At 48.0% G+C, this 23,251-nt stretch overlaps 1 protein-coding gene across 4 annotated transcripts in view; it reads right to left on the bottom strand.

The window, feature by feature from the left end:
* The window catches only part of SMPD4 (sphingomyelin phosphodiesterase 4), a 641,449-nt gene that overhangs the window by 41,398 nt on the left and 576,800 nt on the right, over window positions 1-23,251 (bottom strand). For all 4 annotated transcript variants that reach the window (XM_078667774.1, XM_078667777.1, XM_078667775.1 and 1 more), the window contains one exon: window positions 158-391. In XM_078667774.1, the coding sequence (XP_078523900.1) occupies window positions 158-391 (234 nt within the window). The remainder of the gene's footprint in view (window positions 1-157; window positions 392-23,251) is intronic.

Here is a 23,251-nt window from a genome sequence, read left to right as displayed (position 1 = left end):
TAATAAAACTTGTAGATGCTTTAAATTGGGAGATGTATTAGCTTTAAATTAAATAAAACACCCCATATACTGAATTAGTTAATATACCTTATGGAATGAAATGGTGTTTTCCTGAGGGTGACTGGGCAGGCGCAGCCTGTGGAGAACATTATCTTACCCTAAAGATCTGGCATAGGTACTCCAGCGCCTTCTCCAGGTACTCATCGGTCTTCCGAATACTGTCATGCCCCACCTCATCCAGGTCATTTCCATTGTAGGAGCCGTTCATATCAGAGGTGCCAAACCCAAACCAGGACAAGAAAGAACTGCTGGAACAGGCCTCCATAGAGTGCTCGCTTAACGACTTTGCCGTCTGTTTTGCCTGGCCAATGAGCTGGGCAAGCCTTAACACCTGGAAAAAAAAATCCACATGATGAAATAAGACTTTGTAGGACAGTGCTCCGGAGGCCCAGAAATATGTTTTAACTACACGTACCAGGCACATTCAGCATTTTCACCTATTACCCTAGATTGACTAAAGCCTCTCACTCGATTCAATACCATGCATAAACTCTTCCCTGACTCTACTGCAGCATGTGTGCCTCTCGCACACCCTCCTACTGATTATAGAGCAACATCTTTCACTTTTGCCCCCCGATACCAGACTGCTCTCCAGCTGCTGATAAATACAGGATGAAAGAATTACTTACCTCTTACTACTGTTTTTGAAAGTGTATATAGTTCATACGTTCACATGCTTTTGAATGAGTTTCATTTCTCAACCGAATCTTCCCTAGTTTACTGAACACAGCAGTATTAAGGGAAACATTTAAAGCTTTAGCTACAGACTATGTAACCGCTTCTTCCCCAGCATAGGATTTTTTCATAGTCTCACATGCTTTCGAAATAGAACAGTAAGCAAGTCTACCAGTGACGGTGAGAAGATGAGCATTTGTCTTCAGTAGAAAAATTCCCTCAGGCTTGCCTCTTCAGGTCATGCCCCACTTCTGGCATGAGTTTATACGAACTATATGGGTGTCCTCCATATCACTTTCTTAAAGACCATACCCAAAGAGGTGTGTTGTCCTTTCAGGTAGTAATTTTATGAACATCCCCATGTGTCTCTGCTTGGACAAGAGCTATCGCTTAACTGAAGAATTAAAGCAAAAGACAGCTGAGTAGAAGACCAAAACATTTTAGTTCTCAAAAAACACACCAACAAATGAGACGAACTACAGAGTAAGTAAAGCCTGTTGGCTGGAATAGTAGGTTTGTGAAAGCTTAGGGTAAGGATACTCTGGTTAATATGGAAGTTGGAGGGGACCCTAGGAATAAAGTATGGATGAGTTATCTACAATATTTCATCTTTTAAATAATCTTTGAACTGTTCTTATGAACAGAAAGCTTTACAGCTTTAGTTAACTGAGTTTAAGAGTAGGCTACAAGAAAGTCTTCAAGGACAATTGTGTACAACTGCATTTGTGTAGTGGCTCCAATGGATAGAACAAGTCTTGATAGGACCGTCATGTATCCAAACTTCCATATGGGCACATGCCCGGACACCAGAAAACTCTTGCCAATCCTTGCAGTCCTGCTCTATTATCGAAGTGGTGGATAAGATCAGCTTACTTTCATGTAGCCATAGTTCTGCATCGTAGGAATCTTCATTTTAGTAATTAATTCTTGAATGATTCAGTGCTTTCTGCAAGAAACCTGCACACTTTAATATGATGTATTGTTCATGGTACAAATGTCCATTGGATAAGTAGTACCCTGCAGCAGTCTATTAGACTGCATTTTTTCTGGAATTGAAAAATAGCTTTATATGGTAAGGAGTTGTGATACCAGTGGCTGGCCATGTTTGGAGCTGGACATCCTCCAGGTCCGAGCTGAAGTACATTTGCTACTCTTTGGGGTTCTTTTTTGGCTGTAGTAACTTTAGAAGTGAAGTTGATGTATAGCAATGGGTATGCTCTTTAGTGAGTGGGTGAACGTCCACATTAAACCCTCCTTACCCCTCCCCAAAGCTCTCCTGGTTAGTAGTAAGTATTCCCCTTTGTCCAGCCCCCCCGCCCTCGTCCTTCCCACAATTACTAATAATAAGTAAATAAACCAGTTACTTACCTTCATTATCACTCTGTCTGGTGGCAACTCTATCAAACTGAAGATTCCTTAACTTGTGAATATCCCCAGGTGCCAGACTAGACCTGGTAAGTAACCTGTTCATCTGATGGATACTTCTAACCATAGATTCCTCACCTTGTGAAGAGATGCCAAAGCAGTACCTCCCAGGGCACTGGGTCTTTGGAATGGCTCAGACCAAAAAACTCCTGCAGGACTGAAAGGGCAAAATGCCCAACCTGGCAGACCTGATTATCAAGACAGTAATGCATCATGAACATGTGCGCTGATAATGACAAACAAAAAATACTCGTGGTCTTAAAGAGAGCTGTCTCATGCGCTGCTAAAACATGGTTGTTTTAAGGACGAGAACCCTCATCCACTCATAGGTGGCATGCTTCATCACAGGGAGCCTGATCACACCATAAATTGTTTATAATAGGGTGTGAGTTACAACTTCCTCGCAAGGTTAGGAGCTCTTGAGAATGGTCACTGTGTACAGTGGTGTGGGTGAGAGGTGGTGTGCAGAGGAATAAAAAAGCGAAGAAATTACAATAAAACTACAGCTTGGTAGAACAGCCTATATTTATTAGTGTGTCCAAGGAATAGGATTAAAAATGAAGGGAAATCTTTTCAAACCTAATGTGATGCATGTATTAGCCTGTGTGATAGGTCAACATGTTTCAGCCACTATTGTCCCTATAATGGGTGATCTAGGCTTTTGTCAGGATCGGAAATTGCTACTCACTCTGCACACTTATATACAGAATATTTTTAATTATGACAACCAATGGTCCCTGTGGTTAGAAAGGATCCATCATGGTTGGTACCCCTAGTACTGGGTAACAATATATTTGAAAGTTTGGCCTGCAACAAGTCCATCTAATGGGTGCCTCACCAAGCCATAAACGTATCCCAGCGCCTAGCATACACAGATTTTGTGTGCCTGGCTGCCAGGATAAGAACAACTTTGGAAGGGAGGTCAATAGAGATTAACTGTTGCCGCTCAATCTCCGTGCCTGTAGATGCAGATTGTGTCCTGCCTGGGTGCAAGATACTGCTCTGCTACTGTAAAGAAGGTTTTTGTGAGGCGGCAGACTGATCGGAGGATAGATGCTCAGGATCAGAAGTTCCAGATACCATACTCTTCTGGTCCAATCTAGGGCCACTAGAATGACTTGGACCTGGTCGGTCTTGCTCTTCTTCGGTACTCAGGGCAGGAGAAGTAGCATTGGGAAGGCGTAAAGGAGTACTATGCTCCATTCTAGGCAGAATGAGTCTCAGAGAGAGCTTTCTTGGGAACTTCGAACTCCAGAATACAATAGTGTTGGTATTGTGTATTCTTGTGGTGGGGGAAGAGGTCCAGCCAAGGTTCTTCCCACTGCTGGAAGAAGCCATGCACCACCTCTGGGTGTAACTGCCAAATGTGACACGCCAAGCATTGTTGCCCGAGGTTGTCTGCCCTGGTGTTTGAAAATACTGCCCTGATGATTCATCCAATTCCAGAGGCGTAGTGCCTCCTGACACATAGCGAACACCTGTACTACCCTCTGCTTGAAGACAGGAGGAAGACTTTCAACAGCAAGTAAATCACCTGCAACTCCAGCAAAATGATGAGGTGAGTGTCCAGCGGAGACCAAAGTCATCTGATCACCACCTCGCCAACATAGCCTAAACAAACCAGTAGTGAGTCACTCATCACCACTCTCAATTCTGGATGTGAAAGGATTCTGCTTCTAATTCAACTGCAGTCTAGCAGTTACAAATGCAGCGCTTTTGCAGCCTACTCGGACACTTGCATGTCATCTGACATGTTGCTTTGGTGCTGGGCCCACTGAGACTTCAGGTAACACTGCAGAGCCCGCATAAGCCATTTGGCATGGTAGGTGAGCACGGAGCAGGAGGTTAGTGGACCAAGAAGCCTCACTAAGACCTAGAACAAAGGCTGAAACAATAAGAACATAGCCAGAGTGTCCTGGACTCGCTGTCCTGAGGGAAAAGGCCTGAAAGCACACCATATCCAAGATCTCTCAGATGAAGGGGCGACCCTGTGAAGGAGTCAGGTGTGTCTTTGGCAAGCAGAATGAGAACTCCATCAATGTCAAGTGGTTCGCCGTCGTCTGGAGGTGCTCCTTGACAAACTGCAGTGAGCCCGCTTTCAATAGCTAATCAGTCAAGGTAGGGAAAGACTGGTACCACCGGCCTTCAAAGATGGGCAGCGACCAAAATCATCACTTTTGTGAACACCAGAGGGTCACTGGTGAGCCAGAAAGGGAGCACTACAAAATGAAAATGCTTCTGCCCCACCATGAAGTAGTGCTTGTGGGCCTGTATGACAGGGATACGAAAATAGATGTACTGCAGGTCCAACAGCAGAAGGAAACCGAGCCAACATGAGCATCTTGAATTTGTCATTAAACAGGAAGGTGTTGAGAGAACGAAGATCAAAAATAGGGCGAGGACGTCCGTCCTTCTTCGCAACACAAGGTAGCACAGGAGTAACATGCAGTTCCTACTTCTGAAGCCGGTAACCTTTCTACGGCTCCTCTGGCCAAACGAGCCTGCACATCCTGACACAAAATGGAAAGATGGTCCTCCGGAAGCTGGTCTGACTTAGGTGGCAGGTGCAGAGGGTCAAAAAGGAATGGCAGGGCATAGCCCCATTGGACTATTTGAAGGACCCACTGGTTGAATACAATGCTTTGTCAACACTGGAAGAAGTGGCTGACCCTTCCTCCAGCCGGATGGCAGAGTGCTGCTCAGGGTACATTACAAAGGTTTTGAGGTCACATCCTAAGGGACAGGGGAGTGGAATGTGTGCTGCTCCTGATTTCATGGTCTTGTCTGTTGGGCCCACAACACTAACATCGAAAGGGCTGGGAAGCTTCTTGTACACAAAGCAGGGCCTTATGCTGTCAATATGCTAAGCCACTGGTATATGCCCTAAAAGGCCAGAACTCTTGGGGTGGGCTGGGGAATGCTGAACTGCAGCTGAAAGGTCCAAAGAGAATGCCATGGCCCAGCTTTCCTTAAAAAGCTCCAGGGATGAGTCTGCCTTTCCATCAAACATGCAGGAGATAGCGAAGGGCATGTCGATCAAGGATGCCTGGACATCATTTGAGAAACCTGTGGATCTCGTCCATGTGTGGCACTGGAGCACTGTCCTTGCTCCCATAGCCCATCCTAGACAGTTTATGGTGTTTTGGCCCAAACAGATGACAATCTTGGCCACATCCTGGACAACTTCAATAGTATGGGGCAAAGAACCTTCTGGGACTGTGGGTAAAATCTGACGACCATGCCCTACAGTGCAAGTATAGCGTCCAGGGTGGCAACTGGCATTAATAGGCCTCTAGGCAAAGCAGGCCGAGGAAAACATTTGTTTGCCAAATATTTTGTATGTTTAGAGTTCCTGCAAGGGGCAGCAATCCACAAGACCCTATGATTTACTCTGGTGGTGCACGCCTGCACCACCAACTTTCAGGAGTAATGTTAGTTCAAAACGTCCGGGTCACCTAGGGGTAGTCAGGTGACTTGTCAGTTGAAGGGGGGACCAGAGCATTTTTTAGTGCAAGTGCCCAACAACGTTTTTAGTGAGAGCTTTGTTGAAGGGCAGAAGAGGAGGGCCTCACCAGGGTAAACAACCTCTATGAGCACAGTCGTTTTTACCTCCATCGTGTGGAGGTGGTGGTCAAGGACCTCAGGAGCCCTTCTAAACACTATTTTGAAATAAGTTATTTCTTCATCGCACAGTATCGGTGAGGTTTCCAACCCACTGCCATCTTGTAGGCCCATTTACCAATTGCACCCACCATAAAGTGTGGCAAACTTTTCCCCATATTCTTCACTATTATCTACATATAGTTGACTCTGGTTGGAGTCCAAGTCAAAAATGTGGGTTAGGGCCTCTGTGCAGTTGCGCAGCAGTGGAATAGTGTCCAAGTCTGATGGCTGTTGATGTTGGCTGTACCACAACAAAGTATGGGTGTATCGGAGCCTGATACCACAATGGGTGGTGACTCCTCTAGCGGCGGAATTGCAGACATCAACATTCATGGGACCAATGCAGTTTATTGTGCCGGGCTCCGAATCAGCGCAGATGCCGGTGCGGAATAAGAAGAGAGTTCAGTGGGTACACACGGTTCTTAGACTAGATCATACTGCTGTAATCCGACTGGAGTTACCTGGACTTCAGGAGCAGGTTTTCACTCATAACTTCGATCTCGAACTGGACCTGTGAGAGTGTCTAACAGTGCTTTGCTACGTAGTATGTAATACGTGAGTTTATGAGCAAAGAATGCTGGGGTGCAAATTATGGATAAGTATGGTGAGTAAATTATAACTGGTGAATTTCAGTGTTTTTGTTTAATTTATTTTTTAATTGCCATTTTCACCTAACTATAACGCCACTTCAACCTTTGTTTTCTAGAGTAAAACAAAAAAAGTAAACGTACGAAGATGATATTACCAGACCTAACGTTTGGTTTTCTAGTCAATTTCTGAGTTTTTTTTTAATGTAAAGTTTGACCTCATGACCTACCTAACTATAATATCACCTTAACGTTTGTTTTTTCAGGGAATTTCTAGAGCTTGATTTTTAACGTAAAGTGTTATTTTACGTCAAAAAGGCCCTGCACCCAACCCCACAGGGGACAGCTCCCCCAAACCTCTGTGTGCACGATCAACCAATAAGAACGTTCATCACAATATAAAGGGATGCCATTTTAAATAAGGCAGGTATAATGGCTTTGTTAAAAGGTCACTATATCAAAATATAAAAGACAGACCAGTCGGCTTGTCAAGGGGCGACCACAACATACAAGGCAAGCCTATAGGCTTTGTCAAGGGGTGATCACAACAATATACAAGGCAGGCCTATCAGTTTTGTCAAGGGTAACCCACATTATTGTATGAAGAACATGGCTTTGTCAAGGCGTCACCACATCATTATATGAAAGCAGGCCTACAGGCTTTGTCAAGGGGTGAACACATTAACATACTAGGCAAGTCTATTGGCTTTGTCAAGGGGTCACCAAATCGACAATTAAAGGCAAGTCTATTGGCTTTGTCAAGAGGCGACCACGCCATTATACAAGACAAGCCTACTGGCTTAGTCACCTTTTACACTTCTCAGGCCACATAATGCAGCCGTAAGACCAATCACAAAGGGTCACTACAATACTCAGCTGAAGAGAAAAAGTTTAAGCTTCGGAAAGGTTTAAAAATACCATTAACTTTTCCTGGAGTTATGTTGTATACACCCCATTTAACCAAGGGTTACTTTTCAGAATTACTTGTGGAGGGCTGTTGCAGTCCTTGTAGCCCTGAAACATTTATTTAAGATGATGGTGGTTTCCCTGCTCAGACTCGGGTGCCACAAAGCAAGAAATATGTAAATTAGCCTACGAAGGGCATTACGTGGCACTCCTTGCCGGGAACAGTGAATAATAAATGAGCGGCTCGCTCATTCATTATTTATTTTGCGGTCACTGCCTTTATTGTTTATTTTTTTTTTGTTTGGGTGCCCCAGTCCCACCTGGAACCCCTGCATCTGTAAATATTGTTGGTACAATGTGGGAAGCCCCAAGGCCCCCGTGGCTCTGCAGATAACCCAGACAGCACCCATTCTGGATTCCAGAGTTTTTTTTTGGACAAGTACAGCTGTCCCACGCAGGCCACCCATAACATTGCTTCCCTTTTGGGGGATGCATGTGGGTGGAGTGGGTTGGAACTCAATCTCCTTGCGGCTCCCCATCCAAAACCCATCGATGGTGTTGACAGGAGCTGCTAACAATGAAAGTGCTCCTGCCCTGTGGGAGCAGCCTTAATTTCTGCTCCAGCAGCGGATGCAATCACTGTTCCCTGCTCGCTCTTTTGCAGGCAGGGAAGCAGATTTGTGCTCCCGCCCGTGATGGGATCAATCATGCTTCTGATACTGGTGGATGAGGTCCCAGGGGCCAATACCAGGCATGGGGAGAGGGGTCACAAACAGACCCCTTCCTTAATATAAAGTACTCAGGCCCCAGGGGAATGGAGTTCCAGGGCCAATACCTGGCTGTGTGGAGGGGGGCTCACATACACCCCCCCCCCCATATTAAATTTAACAAAAATTGCACCTCCCTGGCCCACTTTTAGGGGTTTTAAGTGAAAAAGACCAGTCCAGCAATTGAAAAAAAATACAAAAAATCCTGCGGTACCAGAATTCCTTTTATTTTGGTCCCAGGGGTCTCTCTGCAACCCCAATCCATAATTCTAGGGGGTCAGGTTATCCCTACCCTGCCATCTATAAGAGTCCTAAACTGAATGCCAAATACCTTTGTTGATGATGTCAGAAGCCAATCAGTTGGTATCGTTTGATCTGCCGGTCCCTGAAGATTCCCTCGGCATAAGAGATCTATTAATTTTGAAACTAAATTTCTTAAAAACTACTTACCAAATTTTCTCCGAATCAAAAAATTTGCTTTCTAGGTAAAGATGTAGATTTCTGGCAAAACTGCTGTCATTTTATTCAGCCATTTTTGCTGTAGCTTTGTCTAATTTCATGAAGATTCGTCAAACTAGACCAGTGTTATTAGCAAAACAAACAAATGCTCTTCCCACGAATTGTTATATACTTTATTTATCTATCTATCTATATATATATATATATATATACACACACACCCTAAAGTTAAAAGTAGAGTAGTAGAGTTATATGTAGGTCTTCTAATAATAAAAAAACTACCATTTAAAACTCTGCCCCCCAAAAAAGACACTGAAATTCACCAGTTATACGTAACTGACTTAAGTGTAACTTGCACAGTCACAGATTTCATATGTCACGAGTGAGGTCATGTGAGGCCACAAGGAGTGAATCTCAGGGGAGCACGCTATACAGTAGACATAGAAAAGTAAAGGGGAATAATGCACAGCATGTGACTCTAGAATACGTTCACAATCCAGAATTATGTTGCTGTTTGTGGTCAGAGAGATAGGGTGATTGAGATTAGTTCAAAGATGTCTGCACTGTTGAATGGGAAGTGAAGTCTCATCACCAAGCAGTAATTCAATGGTTCAAGTACTCTCAAATGATGAATATTCCTCACAAATGCTTCTTAGACTGAACCATAGGCAGGTTGAATGGAAAGATCTGAAAAGTTAATTACTTGCAATCCTACTTCTGTGTTGTAAGAAGCCTCTTTAAAGTCATGGTTGTTAGACTAATCTTGGTACAGTGCAGGGATCCTGCAGCCCTCCAATTACATGCAAAATTATTTTTCTTAATGGCAAACCATCATGGGAGCTGAAATCCAACAAATAGCCCATCAAAAGCTTACATTTCTGAATCAGTACATAATCCTTAAAACTACATTTCTGTATAAACCCTAGCATTGCTGCCTAGGGAAAGACCGACCAGAAACCAAATTGAAAACTGATGAAGTCTGTAAGCTGTTAAAGACAAAAGATACATTGTCCGTTTAAGAAAGTCAGAGGCTTGCACATCACGTCATGCCTTGTTCGGGCAGTTGCCTCACACACAGTTATTTTTCATAGGCTAAGATAGCATTACACAGAGCCGTGTCATGTGAGAAACAGCGAAAGCGGAGAAGGCAGGGGTGTTTATGACTTCAAAGAAGATTGCTACAATCCAGAAACAGGATTTCTTCTGCATTGCAAGATCTTCACTGATAAGTCATACGCGTTGCAATACAGTAACAAGCTTATACTCCATCGTGGTCTCATATTCTACGTGACAAAAAAGCAGACAGGTTAACTCTAGGCACCAGGAGCAAAGTATAATCAACCGAAGTGGTTTTTCAGGGCAGCTTGTCCCGCAAGAGTGTCTGCCTTCGCACTGGAGGCTAAACTGAAAGTATGAATTGATTTCCAAGCACTACATTTGTCAGATAACTGAACATTTCTTCTAGTTAAATTGGCCTTAGGTTTGCCTCTTAAGCTTTTTATCTCAATTGATAATACAGGGTAATGCCCATGATCCATCTTTGAATAAAGATTGTTTTGATATGGCCAACTCTGTATGCAGCGTTTGATAATTGACAAAAGGTTGGATTTTCTTGTTGCATTTATCCTGTTTAAACAGATTATCAAAACGTTCCTAACATCTAGAGGACAGGGCGTGAAGACCTCTCTGCCAGAGCAGGATAACGGAACAGAAATAAATTGATTCAAGTGAGATTCTGATCTGACTTTGGCTAGATAAACGTTCTTATACCAATGCCATCAGAATAAAAAAGCATATAAGTTTGCACTGTACAAGTTATCTCCAGTAATGTTCTTTCTGGTAGAGACTTGAAGTAAGTCTGGTAGAGACTTTAGGTAAGGCAGATTCCTTACATTTGAATATTCCACAGGCATCAGACTGGATACGGAAACTATTCCAGCTGGATCTCTGGAATGGACTGAAACCAAAAAGTTCTGTAGGACCGATAGGGAGAAATGCTCCTCTCAGTGAACATGGCTGTCTAGACAGTAGTGCTTCCTGAACATATAGAGTGACGCCCACGAAGTTGCCTGACAGCTGTCCAGGACAGGAACTTTGCATGCCAACACAGTGGTAGAAGCTTTACCCCTGGTGGAATGAGCTCGCAGTCCTTCCGAAGGATGTTTCTTGGCCAATGTGTCGCACACCTTAATACAGTGCGCAATCCAGTGGGTGCTGGTCTGCTGCTGCACCTCTTTGCCTTTTTTTATTCGGCAAATCCCATAAGGAGCTGATCATCCAAATGGTGTTTTCTGGTATGATCAATATAAAAGCTCAGCGCTCTTTTAGGGTTCAAGTAATGGAATATCTCCTCCTTAGGGAGGTGAGGAGGAGCATAGAACACATGCAGGGTGATGGTTTGACTGAAGTGGAATGGCATTACAACTCTCTGCAGGAAGGATGCTCACGTCCGCAGAACTAGTTTGTCTGGAAAGAAGGTGGTGCACGGCAGGTTGACAGAGCTTGAAGCATATTTGCTTGCCACACTGATGTTATGGCAACGAGAAACACTGTCTTGGGAGTGCGAAGCCGCAAGGGACAACTGTGAAGTGGCGCAAAGAGATCACACATCAAATATGTGAAAACCAAGTCAAGGTCCCACAGTGGCATGACTAAGGGAGAGGGAGGAAACAGATGCTGTTGGCCTTTCAAAAACACATCACAACATGTGACTGAAATAATGAGGGCTGCTCTGGCCAGCGCAGAAAGCCCGAAAGATACCCTCTTTAACTGTGCCCAGAGCAAACCTTGCCAGGCATGGGCCAAAAAAGAAAAAGAAAACAAAAAAAATAACCCATCAGATACATTTGCCAAGTGCCACACCAAGTCACAAATCTGTTCCAACAACAGGAGTATATAATTTTTGATGAGTGACACCTGGCCGCCAAGATGACATTAACCACCTCAGGAGGAAGGTCAAAGGTGTTCAGCTGCGTCTGCTCAATCGCTAGCATGAAGATGGAGATTGCAAAGGCCCGGGTGCAGATCCCTGTCTTGTTGCTGCGACAGCACGTCTTCCCACAGGGGTAGCCTGATCTGAGGACAGGTGCTCATGCTCAGGAACTCTTGCTGCCATATTCCATAATCTACAATCATGGGTCACTAGGCTGACTTGAGACCAGTTGGTCTTGCTCTCTTACACAATTCGGGGCAGAGGAGGTGTCGGCTTGAAGGCATATGGCAGTACCAAGTTCTATCTCCAAGCGGGAGACGCCTTGGAAACTCCAATGTGCAGAACTGCTGAAATTGCACGCTCTTGGCGGTGGCAGACAGATCGAGACAAGGTTCTCCCCATTAGCGTAGGAAACAGAGTGCCACCTCTGGGTGCAACTGCCATTTGTGATCTGCTAGGCGTTGACTGCTGAGCAGAATTGCATTGTCTTTATACAAAAGGTGATTTTTGAGGGTTACAGAAACCAATGTGGTCTTAAGAGAATGAGAGATGGAAAGAGCAGGTCTGCTCATTGTCCTCCTACCTCCTGCTATTCACACTAGTGGTAGAGCCTCCAGCATGCGAGCTGAGGGAGAAACTGTTTAATAGATGAACAGACTTATAAGGCTGCAGACCTGGAGGCTCACTAGATGCAGAGGACATCTTGTATGCAAGTGATACGCTTGCGTAAGTAGCTAACCCAGCAGAAACTGTGGGTGTCTAAATAACCATATCAGAGACACCTGGAACATTGTCAGATGCAAAAATAAATAAGGATCTATCACTTCTGTTCTCAGTGATTTACTTGAAACTACATTGGAGACAATGTAGCTGGCATTGGAGTTGCTAGGGAAAGTAATACATTTCGATACATGGAACTGAGCATCACACACTGGTACCAAATGGCATATGCTAAACACGAACAAAACACAGTGAATAATGTGCAAATCTCTTGCTTTCTGGCAAGGCCTACTACTGTCATTATGAGGAAGTACAGTTGTGTCTAAGAGGATTCACCCATTCAATGTTATATTTCTTTCTGTACTGTATGCACAGACTATCTCCCACAGCATTTAAACAATTGCTCACTGATTAACCCCTCACGTGAGGAGGTGGGCAAGGCAATGTCATTATGAGGAGGGCGGTTTGCAAGTTTCTGACCAGGAACAGTATATTCTGGATCCCAACTACTCTGTTGGTTTGAACAAGAGATGAATACCGACCTACAGCTACTGTGAGGGAAACTGAATTCTACTGAGCTCTTGCATATGATGTTCCTAAAAAGGGTATCCGATGGTTCTTACCCACACTTGATCATATTAGTGATAAGTGTATGGAAGGTATTGTTGAAAAAGTTTAGAGCTGAGACCCTTCTACACACCACAGGCCCCCAAAATATTTACAGTTATCTAAACAAATAGACCTGTGTACACATGGGTGTTGCCTGTGAGGGAGGACATTTGTATACAATTGTACAAAAATGATCCTAAATGATCAGCCATTCTAGTGGAATGGAAAGAATGTATTAGACACTTAATTTACCCCCCTGACTCCCACACCCTTGAAAAGACTCAAGATATATAAATAACTCTGTGGGTAGTCCAGAACAACTGTAAATGAAGGTCACTCCTTGGGTCTATGCTTATAATACTTTCATGAATTAATATGCAGATAGCGTTCTATGTAACCTATCGAGATACTGTTAGTGTTTTGTTAGCTAAAATCTATAAAAACATTTCACACAAAAAAAAGGTGATCAAGGGGGCTTGTAAAAAGGCTTGGGTGTAAGAGAAAGAGTGTAGCAATTAATGTTGTACTGTCAACCTGCGGCTTGCAGCAGTCCAGTAAGTGGTTATTACCTTCATTTGTGTTTCCAGGGATGCAATACAATTTTTTGTTATGCAGAAGCTTTACATCTCCCTCTACACTGTTTTGGTCATTGGCCTGTGGATGAATCTTTCCATGCATTAAGTACCACTTCGGGGAGGTTAGAGTCACAGTGCCCAATAAGTTTGAAAACTGCATGATAATCTGAAGACCTGGTAGAAGCTTGAGAGATCGGGGGGAAGTAGATGCCATTTTGCAGTTTGTGTTATTAGGTTTTCGTAGGTCCCAAGTGGTGTTTTATCTATCCACCTGCAGGATTTCTGGTGCAAGAAGGAGAAAGAGCTGGGTTGCATGGCCCAAGTTTGCACCAATGCATGTACACTCTAATTTGATGTGCCTGGATTAGACTAGGGTGGAAGGTCCTATTAGCAAAGCAATATGCACTCTACAACACACGCGCCAAACCTCAGTGATCTTACAAGCTATACAAGACTACAAATTAGCACTAGAATCCAAGATAAGTGAAAAACGAGTGGACATGGCCTTATTGAAGCAGGACCTAAGGAACACAGCTGATAAAAGTGTTAGATGTGGAGGGGAGGATCTCTGAGCTAGTGTACATAGTGTAAGTGTTCAAAACTGCAGTCTCCCGACAGGCTATGGCATCCAAAACCCTCAAGGTCTGGGCACAGGACAGAGAGAACAAAGCCTCCAGAAACAACCTTTACTTCACTGGGTTTTCTGAAGGGGCGATGGGCATTACACTTGAAATATTTCTGGAACAGTGGATTTGGTCATGGATGGATGCCGACCGTCGTTCTTTGTGTTTCATCATCGAAGGTGCACAAAGATCCCCGCCACAGAAGCTCCCATTGGGCTCCCCACCCTACCATGTGATTGCCAAAGTATTGAATTGCTGAGACAGATGCCATCCTATGATTGGCATGGGCAAAGAGGCAACTATTCATCATGATTTTTTCTGGATTACACACACCATGTACAACAACAGCAGAATCATACGGTCACGTTAAGCAAAAGCTTTATGCTATGAACCTGCAATGTTTGCTCCTATACCCAGCGAAATTGCATGTGATCAACGCCTCCAAATCACACTTTGAAAAAACACATGAGGCGGCTTGGGACTGGCTGACAGAACAGCAACCACTTACATTGAACTAGGTTCCACAGTGCCCAGCCCCTCTTCAAAGAAATTGCGGGATTAGAAGGAAGGGAAAGCCTGTTGGTCCAAGACGCCAAGACGAGTGGCCCTGCGAGAGTTTGAGCAATACCATGGGACTGGAGGCTCCTTTGGGAATCCTCAACATTAAATGATACTGAACTGGCACAGAGAGACAGGTACTGCAGGGGGCAATTAACCCTGATTGTACGCCAGCACCAGTATCCTATATGTAGTTCTTTCAATGCAGGGGGAGCAGGCAGTGGAGGGGAAGAGGGGTTATATTTACTGCCTAGTTTCTTTGGGGGATTGTGAGTTAGGGTGACAGATGCTTCTTCAGGGGAGGGTAGTATGGAGAGGGGTGAAGTATACAAAGGGATGGGAGTTGGGGGTGAGGTTTTGTTCGGTTTGTTTTGCTATTTTGTTTCTTTGTTTCTGGTTTGGTGCCGGCCAGGTTCTTTGCATTACCACTATGAAATTCTTGTGCCTTGAGTGTGGCTTTGGGAACGAGGCTCCACCGGAGCCTAGCCAGCATCAGCAGGACACGGGTGGTCCTCCTTGCCCTACAGCAGTAGATATTATCCCAATCATTTTGTGTGCATATATGGTAATGACTTGGAGCGTAAATGGCCTACTCGATCACATCAAAGGAGGTGCATTCATGCAGTTGGTGCATCACCATACAGTAGCAATTTCATGCTACTGGAGACTCATCTACTGGGCACATTCCCACCAGGGATGATTATGACAGGGTATACCATACGGGGTACTCCTGATGACCTGGGGGGTGTACTCCAAAAGACTATGCCATTGATTGTCCCCGGATATGAGGTGCATGGCCTCATAAAACTTTGACTTGGGCAGGGGTCGCTCCAGCTCTAGAAAACTCTGGGTGGTGCGCAGGTGACCCTCGCATAGGCTCTGTGAAGGAGCAAGGCCTCAAGTGGTGTCATCGTTCTCGCTCCGCGTCCGAGGTCATTGACAGGCGTGAAGTTGAAGAGTGCTTTGACTTCTTAACGCTTGTGGGACTTGCCCAACTGACTTGAATGACGAGTGGCTCTGCGAGAGGTCCCATGCCCTTTCTAGTGACTGGGATCGAAAGAGTTGCATGGAGGCCCGACCGCAAGGAGCTTCAAGGAATGTTCCTGCATTTCCTTCGGATTCATGGCGTGGCAATCCTCGAAGGCATTTGAGTCGTCGTCCAGCTCCAAGCACCAGACCAAGTGTGGGTCTGTGACAGACATGTACCTCTGACCGGCATCATAAGAGTTTTGAAATCAAATGATTTATTAATGGGACATCCTTGGCACACCAGGAGAAAATAAATCTCAAAGATACCTTAACAAAAAGTGGAAAAAAGTCAGTCAAAAATTGACTGGGGGTAGCTTTCTCCAGATCTGTGCTGACTGGTGCAGAAAGAAAAGAACTGTCGTCAGCACACTGGTGTGAAGCCTATACAGGCATGGCGCTCGTCCTTTCCAGCGCTGAGCTGAAAGACGCTACCTACCGGCTGCTCAAGAATTTCCAGATCCAGTGTTACGCTTGAGGATAATTATACGGTAAGGAATCTGCGGCTAGAAGTCTCTATAAAATGAACTCTTACTAAAATTGTCCCATAATGCGACAATTATTGAAGGGGACTTCAATAACATATCAGACCCCAGTGACTCATGCAGACCCCTAGGGGCAACGCAGTAGATTGGGAAAGGGTTGGCAGACTGGATGAATGGCCTTGGAACTATGTGACACATGGAGGGTGTGGAACTCAAGGGTCCACAGCTACACTCATGCATTAGTGGCTCACAGGTCGCTCATATGTATTGACCTACTGTTGCTCCCAGAACCGGATTTCTTACATATATCGAATACCACTATTCTACTGAGGGGTATCTCAGATAAGGCGCATTCCACACTTGACTTTGGCGACCGAGAGGCCAATATGGCATTTTATTGCCTAGTTCTTAACCAATGTCCTTGTCTCCCATTCCTGTGCTGTGAGTTGCAGGCATTCAGGTACCGGCCTAAATGGCAAGGGTAAGCCCAGACGTGAGTATGTGCTCACTGTGCCACCGGAGCCAAGCTATACCTGGCTGATGAGCCCTCATCAGGATGAAACTGGTCCTAGGGTAGGATGCTTGTGTTCTGGTTCCGTGAGGACCTGGTCAGGCAGTCTGAGCTGGACTGTTCTCATGAAGAGGAGGGTCAAGCCTGATTTGCACATAGCTGGGTCCAAACTTAAGTGGTATGGTGAGGAACAAGAAGGATAGGTCGGATGCTACCCTGTGAGATTACCAGTGGTTAGACAAATTGCAGGCATAACTCTCATAAACTTTTCTGTGTTCCATTCCAACAGACCAACCAAGGGACAGTGGAATTGCCTGGGATGCTATGGGCAGCTTGTAAAGCCGCCATGAGAGGAATTGCCTGTTCTTACCGTAGGGGCAGGGAGGGAGAAAACAACGCACAGATCACAGACCTTGAGTTGGACATATTAAAACTAGAATGCAGTGACCAGGGTCATCAGGCGGAGGGGGTTATACATCGCCTGGAGCGTGCGCCAGCTCTGCCTTGATTAGGGCCATCTACGTTGGGTGGCATTTATCAGGCGGGTATACGAATGGTGAAAGAAATCAAGCAAACTTCTCTATTGGGTATACACCAAAGATACAGAATCCAAAGTAGTTCTATGCATCACAGAAGGATCGGGAATGGTGGTAACAACCACCTCTGACATAGCCTCAGCCCTTGTGGACTATTACAGATTCCTTTATGCAGCAGTTCGACACGTCAGAAGGCGAATCCCTGTTGATCCCTGACCTACCAATGCCTCGCCTGACAGCTTCCAAACGAGGATCTCAATCAACCTCTCACCTTGGAGGAAGTGGGCAAGACTCACTGACCTCAGCTTTGGTAAGATGCTGGGCCTGATGGTTTTCCAGGTGAACATTACTGTTAGAATTGGGGGTCTCTGGTTGGCGCAAGTATGCACTTGTGACAAGCAGGGACCCTCTCCTCTAAGTCAGGGCGAAGGATGACCCCTTACAATTACCCTTGCTCACCCTCTAGGTGCGTGGCGTGAGCAGCCAAGGCTTTTCTTCAGGCGTTATTCAGTTAGGAATTTGTAATCACAAACACAGTAAAATATACCAATCCCCCCACAAATGGACACCAGGCTGTGGATATATATCAAAATACGATTCTTTATGTAAAAATAGGTATATATATGCAGTTCAGACCAGCATTGTGGTGGCAGAGCACAGCCTGATGAAGAGTCCAGGGAAACTCCTACCTCCCACTAAGGTGTAATCCTTGCATTCACCACCTGTCATCCCCCCAGCCCTGTCACTCACACAACCCAGACAGTCAGATACACATCCAAGCAGAGGCGGGCTGAAATGGTTAGGCAAGCAAATGCTAACTTTCTAAAAGTAGCATTTGCAAACACAGGATATTAAAATAAACTTTACTAAAAGAAGTATTTTATTATTCTGAGTTCAGGCATACTAAACATTATTTTCTACCATGTTCCCTGAGCCTGCTGGGATTATAGAGTGTAATAATTCCAGCAGCCCATCTGGCCTAAAGGGAACAGGTAGCCTTACAATAGTGAAAAACGGATTTGGCAGTAATTCACTATTAGGACATGCCACACTCATCAGAGCATGTCCTACCTTACACTTACAATGCACCCTGCCCGTGGGCCTACCATAGGGGTGACTAATATGAAGTTAAGGGAAGGTTTAGGGGCTGGCAAGTGTGTGCACTTGCCCAGCCAGCATGACAGTCCCAGACTGCACGCAGGTTCTGCAATGGCAGACCCTAGACACATCTTTAGGCTGCTTCTGTGGGTGGCGAAACCAGCGCTGCAGGCCCACTAGCAGTATTGGCATTTACAAGCCCTGGCACTCCTGGTGCACTTTACTGGGGACTGACAGTAAATCCAATGAACCAATCATGGACATCAATCACATATATACTTTACAGTAGGGAGCACTTGCACTGCGGCACGGGTTGGCCGTGGCGCAGTGCCCTGAGCAGCGGACACCAGCAAAAACATCTGTGGCGCATCAGCAAAAAGTGGAAGGGAAACTCACGCCAAGGTGCCAGGTCTAACACGTGTCCCCTCCAGCTGAAATGTGGGGGGGAACTACCCTTCCCCAGGGAGTTCCTCATCACTAAGGTGGAAAAACCTGGACAGACCGTCAGCGTTGGCGTGATCTGTGCCAGGGCGATGTTCCACCGTGAAGTCCATACCCTGTAGGGAGATGGACCACCTCAACAGTTTTGGGTTCTCACCCCTCATCTGCATCAACCATCTGAGGGGCCTGTGGTCTGTCTGAACCCGGAAGTGAGACCCAAACAAGTAGGGTCTTAGCTTCTTCAGTGCCCAGACCATAGAAAATGCTTCTCGCTCTATTGCACTCCACCTACTTTCCCGTGGAAGTAACCTCCTACTGATGAAGGCTACAGGTTGGTCCCAGCCCTCCTCAGTCATCTGTGAGAGAACAGCCCCTACACCATGCTCTGAAGCGTCTGTCTGCACTAGGAATTCCTTGGAGAAATCAGGAGCCAGGAGCACGGGCGCCGTGCACATGGAAGTCTTCAGGGTGTCAAAAGCCTTCTGACAGGTGTCAGTCCAAATCACATTCCTGGGCTGCTTCTTAGAAGTCAGCACAGTCAAGGGGGTCACAATAGTGCCATAGCCCTTGACAAACCTCCTGTAGTACCCAGTGAGCCCCAGGAAGGCCCTCACTGCAGTCTGGGTCTTGGGGGGTTCCCAAGCCAGGATGGTCTCAATTTTGGGTTGTTGCTCACCCTCTAGGTGCGTGGCGTGAGCAGCCAAGGCTTTTCTTCAGGCGTTATTCAGTTAAGCATTTGTAATCACACACACAGTAAAATATACCAATCCCCCCACAAATGGACACCAGGCTGTGGATATATATCAAAATACGATTCTTTATGTAAAAATAGGTATATATATGCAGTTCAGACTTATTTACAAGACCAATAACGTTTTTGTATCACCACAGATTGTAAATAGGCAAGCTTCTCTTTTAAGTCCAAGTTCAAATGGGGGTTTACTTATTAAACCACTTCTCTTATAGTTTTCTTAGGTCAAGTTACTTTACTCTTGCTTCCTGTGCCGGTTCTAGGGACCGTAGGCCAGTATTAGGCCTTCTATGCGCTTCGCAGCGCTCTGCTCGTTCTCCGCGGTGAAATTGACGGAGCCCCTACCGCGGCTCACGCATCGGGCGTGAGCACGCCTGCGCCGTGATCGGCTCTTCCCCTCGGCTCGGGGACAGAGTCAGTTGTGGGCCGGCTTGGCGGTGCGGGAGGGCTCTGGGGACAGCGCGGCAGTCAGGGGGAGCCTGGGGTCCCAAACGGGGAGTGTAGACGGAGCGCACAGCTCTCACTCACCCGTGGGGACTCCGGGGACGTGCGGACTTCCTCCGTCGGCTCCAAGGCAAGGAGCGGCTCCAGATTACGGGGAAATAACAAGTTGCGGGCCCCGAGCCCGATGCAGGAATCAATCTTCACTCGAAGTCCCGGGGAAGCAGGGACGGCCCGCACTCTCTCAGTGCGCGGCGGGGGCACCTTCGGACTTTGTCACGGCGGCGGCTTCAGGGGGCAGGTGCGGCCCGGCTCCGGCAGTACTACACGTACTGGGGGCACTTCAGGGGGCGGCACGGCCTCTTCTCAGCACACAAGGGCGAAGCGGGGCGGCCGGGTACGCTTGAGACGTACGGCAGCTGCCCGAGGCGTCGATCACCCTCAGGTTAAGAATTCCGGCGAGAGGGAGCACACGACACGTGCAGGAGGTCGGCCGAAGTCTGGAGGTGGCTGACGACTGTCTGGGGCGAGCCCGCCTTCAACAACCAGTCGTCGAGGTAGGGGAAGACTGAAACCCCTAACCTGCGCAGATGAGCTGCGACCACCGCCATCACTTTCGTGAACACCCGTGGGGCGCTGGTAAGGCCGAAGGGGAGCATGGTAAAATGAAAATGCTCGTGGCCTACCGTGAACCGCAGGTAACGCCGGTGGGCCGGCAAGACGGGGATGTGAAAATAAGCGTCCTGCAAGTCCAACGCTACCATCCAGTCTCCCGGGTCTAGGGCAGCCAAAACCTGAGCCAATGTCAGCATCTTGAACTTCTCCTTCCGGAGGAAGCCGTTGATGTACCGTAGGTCCAAGATAGGGCGTAGGCCCCCTTTGCCCTTCTTGGGTACCAGAAAGTAGTGGGAGTAACAACCACATCCTACTTCTGGCTCAGGAACGAGCTTGATGGCCCCCTTGGCCAAGAGGGCCGTAACTTCCTCTTGCAGAAGTTGCAAGTGATCCCCCGACCCGCGGTGGTACTGCGGTGGCATGGCTGGAGGGGTTGCCTCGAAGGGGAGGGAGTAGCCCCTTCGGATGATTTGCAGCACCCACCTGTCCGATGTGCCAGTGCGCCAGTGGAGGTGGTGATGGCGAACCCTACCCCCCACTGGCGTCACATGGGCCTGAAAGCACGGACTAGGAGGGTTTTGAGGCGGATGCTGCAGGGGCAGGTGTGGACTGGCCTCGCCGTTGTCCCCGACCGCCGCCACGGCGGTTTCCACATCCGCCACCGCGCTGGATGGTAGTCTGCGGCACGTGGCTGCCAGAACGTGTGGGGGCGCCCCTTCCTTGGCACGAAAGGGGCGAACGGCAGCCGTTTGCTGGCGCGGGGCCGAGAGGCCCAAGGACTTGGCCGTAGCCCTGGAGTCCTTAAAGCGCTCAAGCGCATGGTCTGCCTTGTCGTCAAAGAGGCGACGGCCATCGAACGGCATGTCCATAAGCGTGTTTTGGACATCGGCCGAGAAATTGACGGACCTCAACCAGGCGTGACGACGAATCACCACGGTCGTTGCCATCGCTCTGCCTAGAGAGCCGGTAGTGTCCAGCCCACACCGGATGGAATACCGTGCCACATCTCGGCCTTCCATAAGGGCCTGGCCGAATTTAGCCCGTACCTCCATCGGCATTCTGGCAGCACGGCTGTGACCGTGTCCCACAGAGAGTGGGTGTAGCGGCCCAAGAGGCACGCGGTATTGACTGACCGCAATCCCAAACTCAGGGAGGAGAATACCTTTTTCCCGTAAGTCTCGTACCTCTTGGATTCCCGGCCCGGGGGAGCCGACGGGAATGCGGTCTGGGAATTGGAGGCCTGGATAACCAGGCTCTCAGGGGTGGGGTGGGTAGACAGAAAGCAAGGGTCACCCAGAGCCGGGCGGTGGCGTCTGGCCACATTCCTATCCACAGGCTGCCCTGTGGCGGGCCTGGACCAAATGCCCAAAAGAACGTCTGACAAGGCCTCATTAAACGGTAGCAGAGGCTTGGCCGAGCTTGACTGCGGTTTAAGGACCTCAGTGAGGAGGTTAGTCCTCACGGCAGCGACGGGGAGCTCAAGGCCAGGGCCTTGGAAGCCCTATTCAGCACCACGCTATAAGCAGCCCCCTCCTCCGTAGCCACGCTAGGAGGGGAGACAAAACCAGTGTCGGGCAAAGTGTCCAGACCACTGGCCTCCCCAAGCTCTCCAGTCCAGTCCGCAGAAGACTGACACTCACGTGCCAGAGGGTCCTCAGACCCCTCACAATCCTCCTCATTACCCACCGCCTGGTACTCAGGCTCAAAAGATGGGGTCGGGTCATAGAAATAAAAATCTCCCATCGGCGTTGAGAGCGGCGCCGCTCCGGCGCCGGACCCGAATCGAGGGCAGGACCAGGGACGACGTCGCCCTGGGACGGCGCCGGGGGCGACACCCGTGGGGCCGAAGCCGGCGAGGTTGACCGGCGGCGACCCGGATCGGGACCCAGAGGGGCCCTGCGGCGTCGGGACCGAAGTCGCCAACGGCGCTGGTGCCGAAGCACCCGACGGCGCCTGGGCCGGAGCGCCCGGCCCGCGTGGGGACCCAGTCGGAGCCGCTTGGCCCAAAGGCGCCGCGGAACCCGACGGAGGAGCGAGCGACCTCATGGCCATGAGGAAGTCTGCAATCTCCCCCGGCGTCACGTCATGCCCACGGACCGGCGGGTGTGGAGCAGGCCGCAACACCTGCGGCTCCAGCGGAGCCGCGTGGGCGGTGTCGCCCGAACCCCCGGCCGCGTCGCGTGAGCGTCGGGGGGAGTCAGAAGAGCGATGATGCCTCTTCGACTTCTTGTGCCTCTTACCTGTGGACTTCGAGCCCGAAGACTGATGACCGGGACCTCGAGCAGCGCGGGGCAGACTGCCGAAGCAAGAGTCCCTTACGGGACCACTCCAGTCTAGCCTTAGACGTCCGGGCCCGGCAGTCGGAGCAGGACTTGTCGTCGTGGTCCAGGCCTAAACAGTGCAGGCACCGGCGATGGGGGTCGGTAACCGACATCAGTCGGTTGCAGTCGGCGCAGGGCTGGAACCCGGGCATCCCTACCGGCACCGTCGGAGTCGAATAGACTTCGAAAATGGATCAAAAAGGATCTCAAAAGGTTTATTAAAAAGTGACTAGGGTACAACTGGCGCGGAAAAAAGAATAACTGATGCCAGCATGCGGAGGCGGCGACTAAGTACTCAGACGACGTCATCACGGCGCCCACGACGCCGACGACGGATGCGGACGACGCCTACCGACGCGCATGGGTACTGCTACGCAAAAAAATTCCGGATCCAGTCTGACGCCTGGGGATATTCTAAGGTAAGGAATCTATCACTAACGTGTCTCTTTCAGATCTCCCAATACGCC

This window comes from Lissotriton helveticus, chromosome 11 (genome assembly GCF_964261635.1).
Source record: "Lissotriton helveticus chromosome 11, aLisHel1.1, whole genome shotgun sequence".
Lineage (NCBI taxonomy): Eukaryota > Metazoa > Chordata > Amphibia > Caudata > Salamandridae > Lissotriton > Lissotriton helveticus.
The sequence above is the reverse complement of the archived record's forward strand: the minus strand, read 5'-3'. Positions and strand labels throughout refer to the sequence as shown.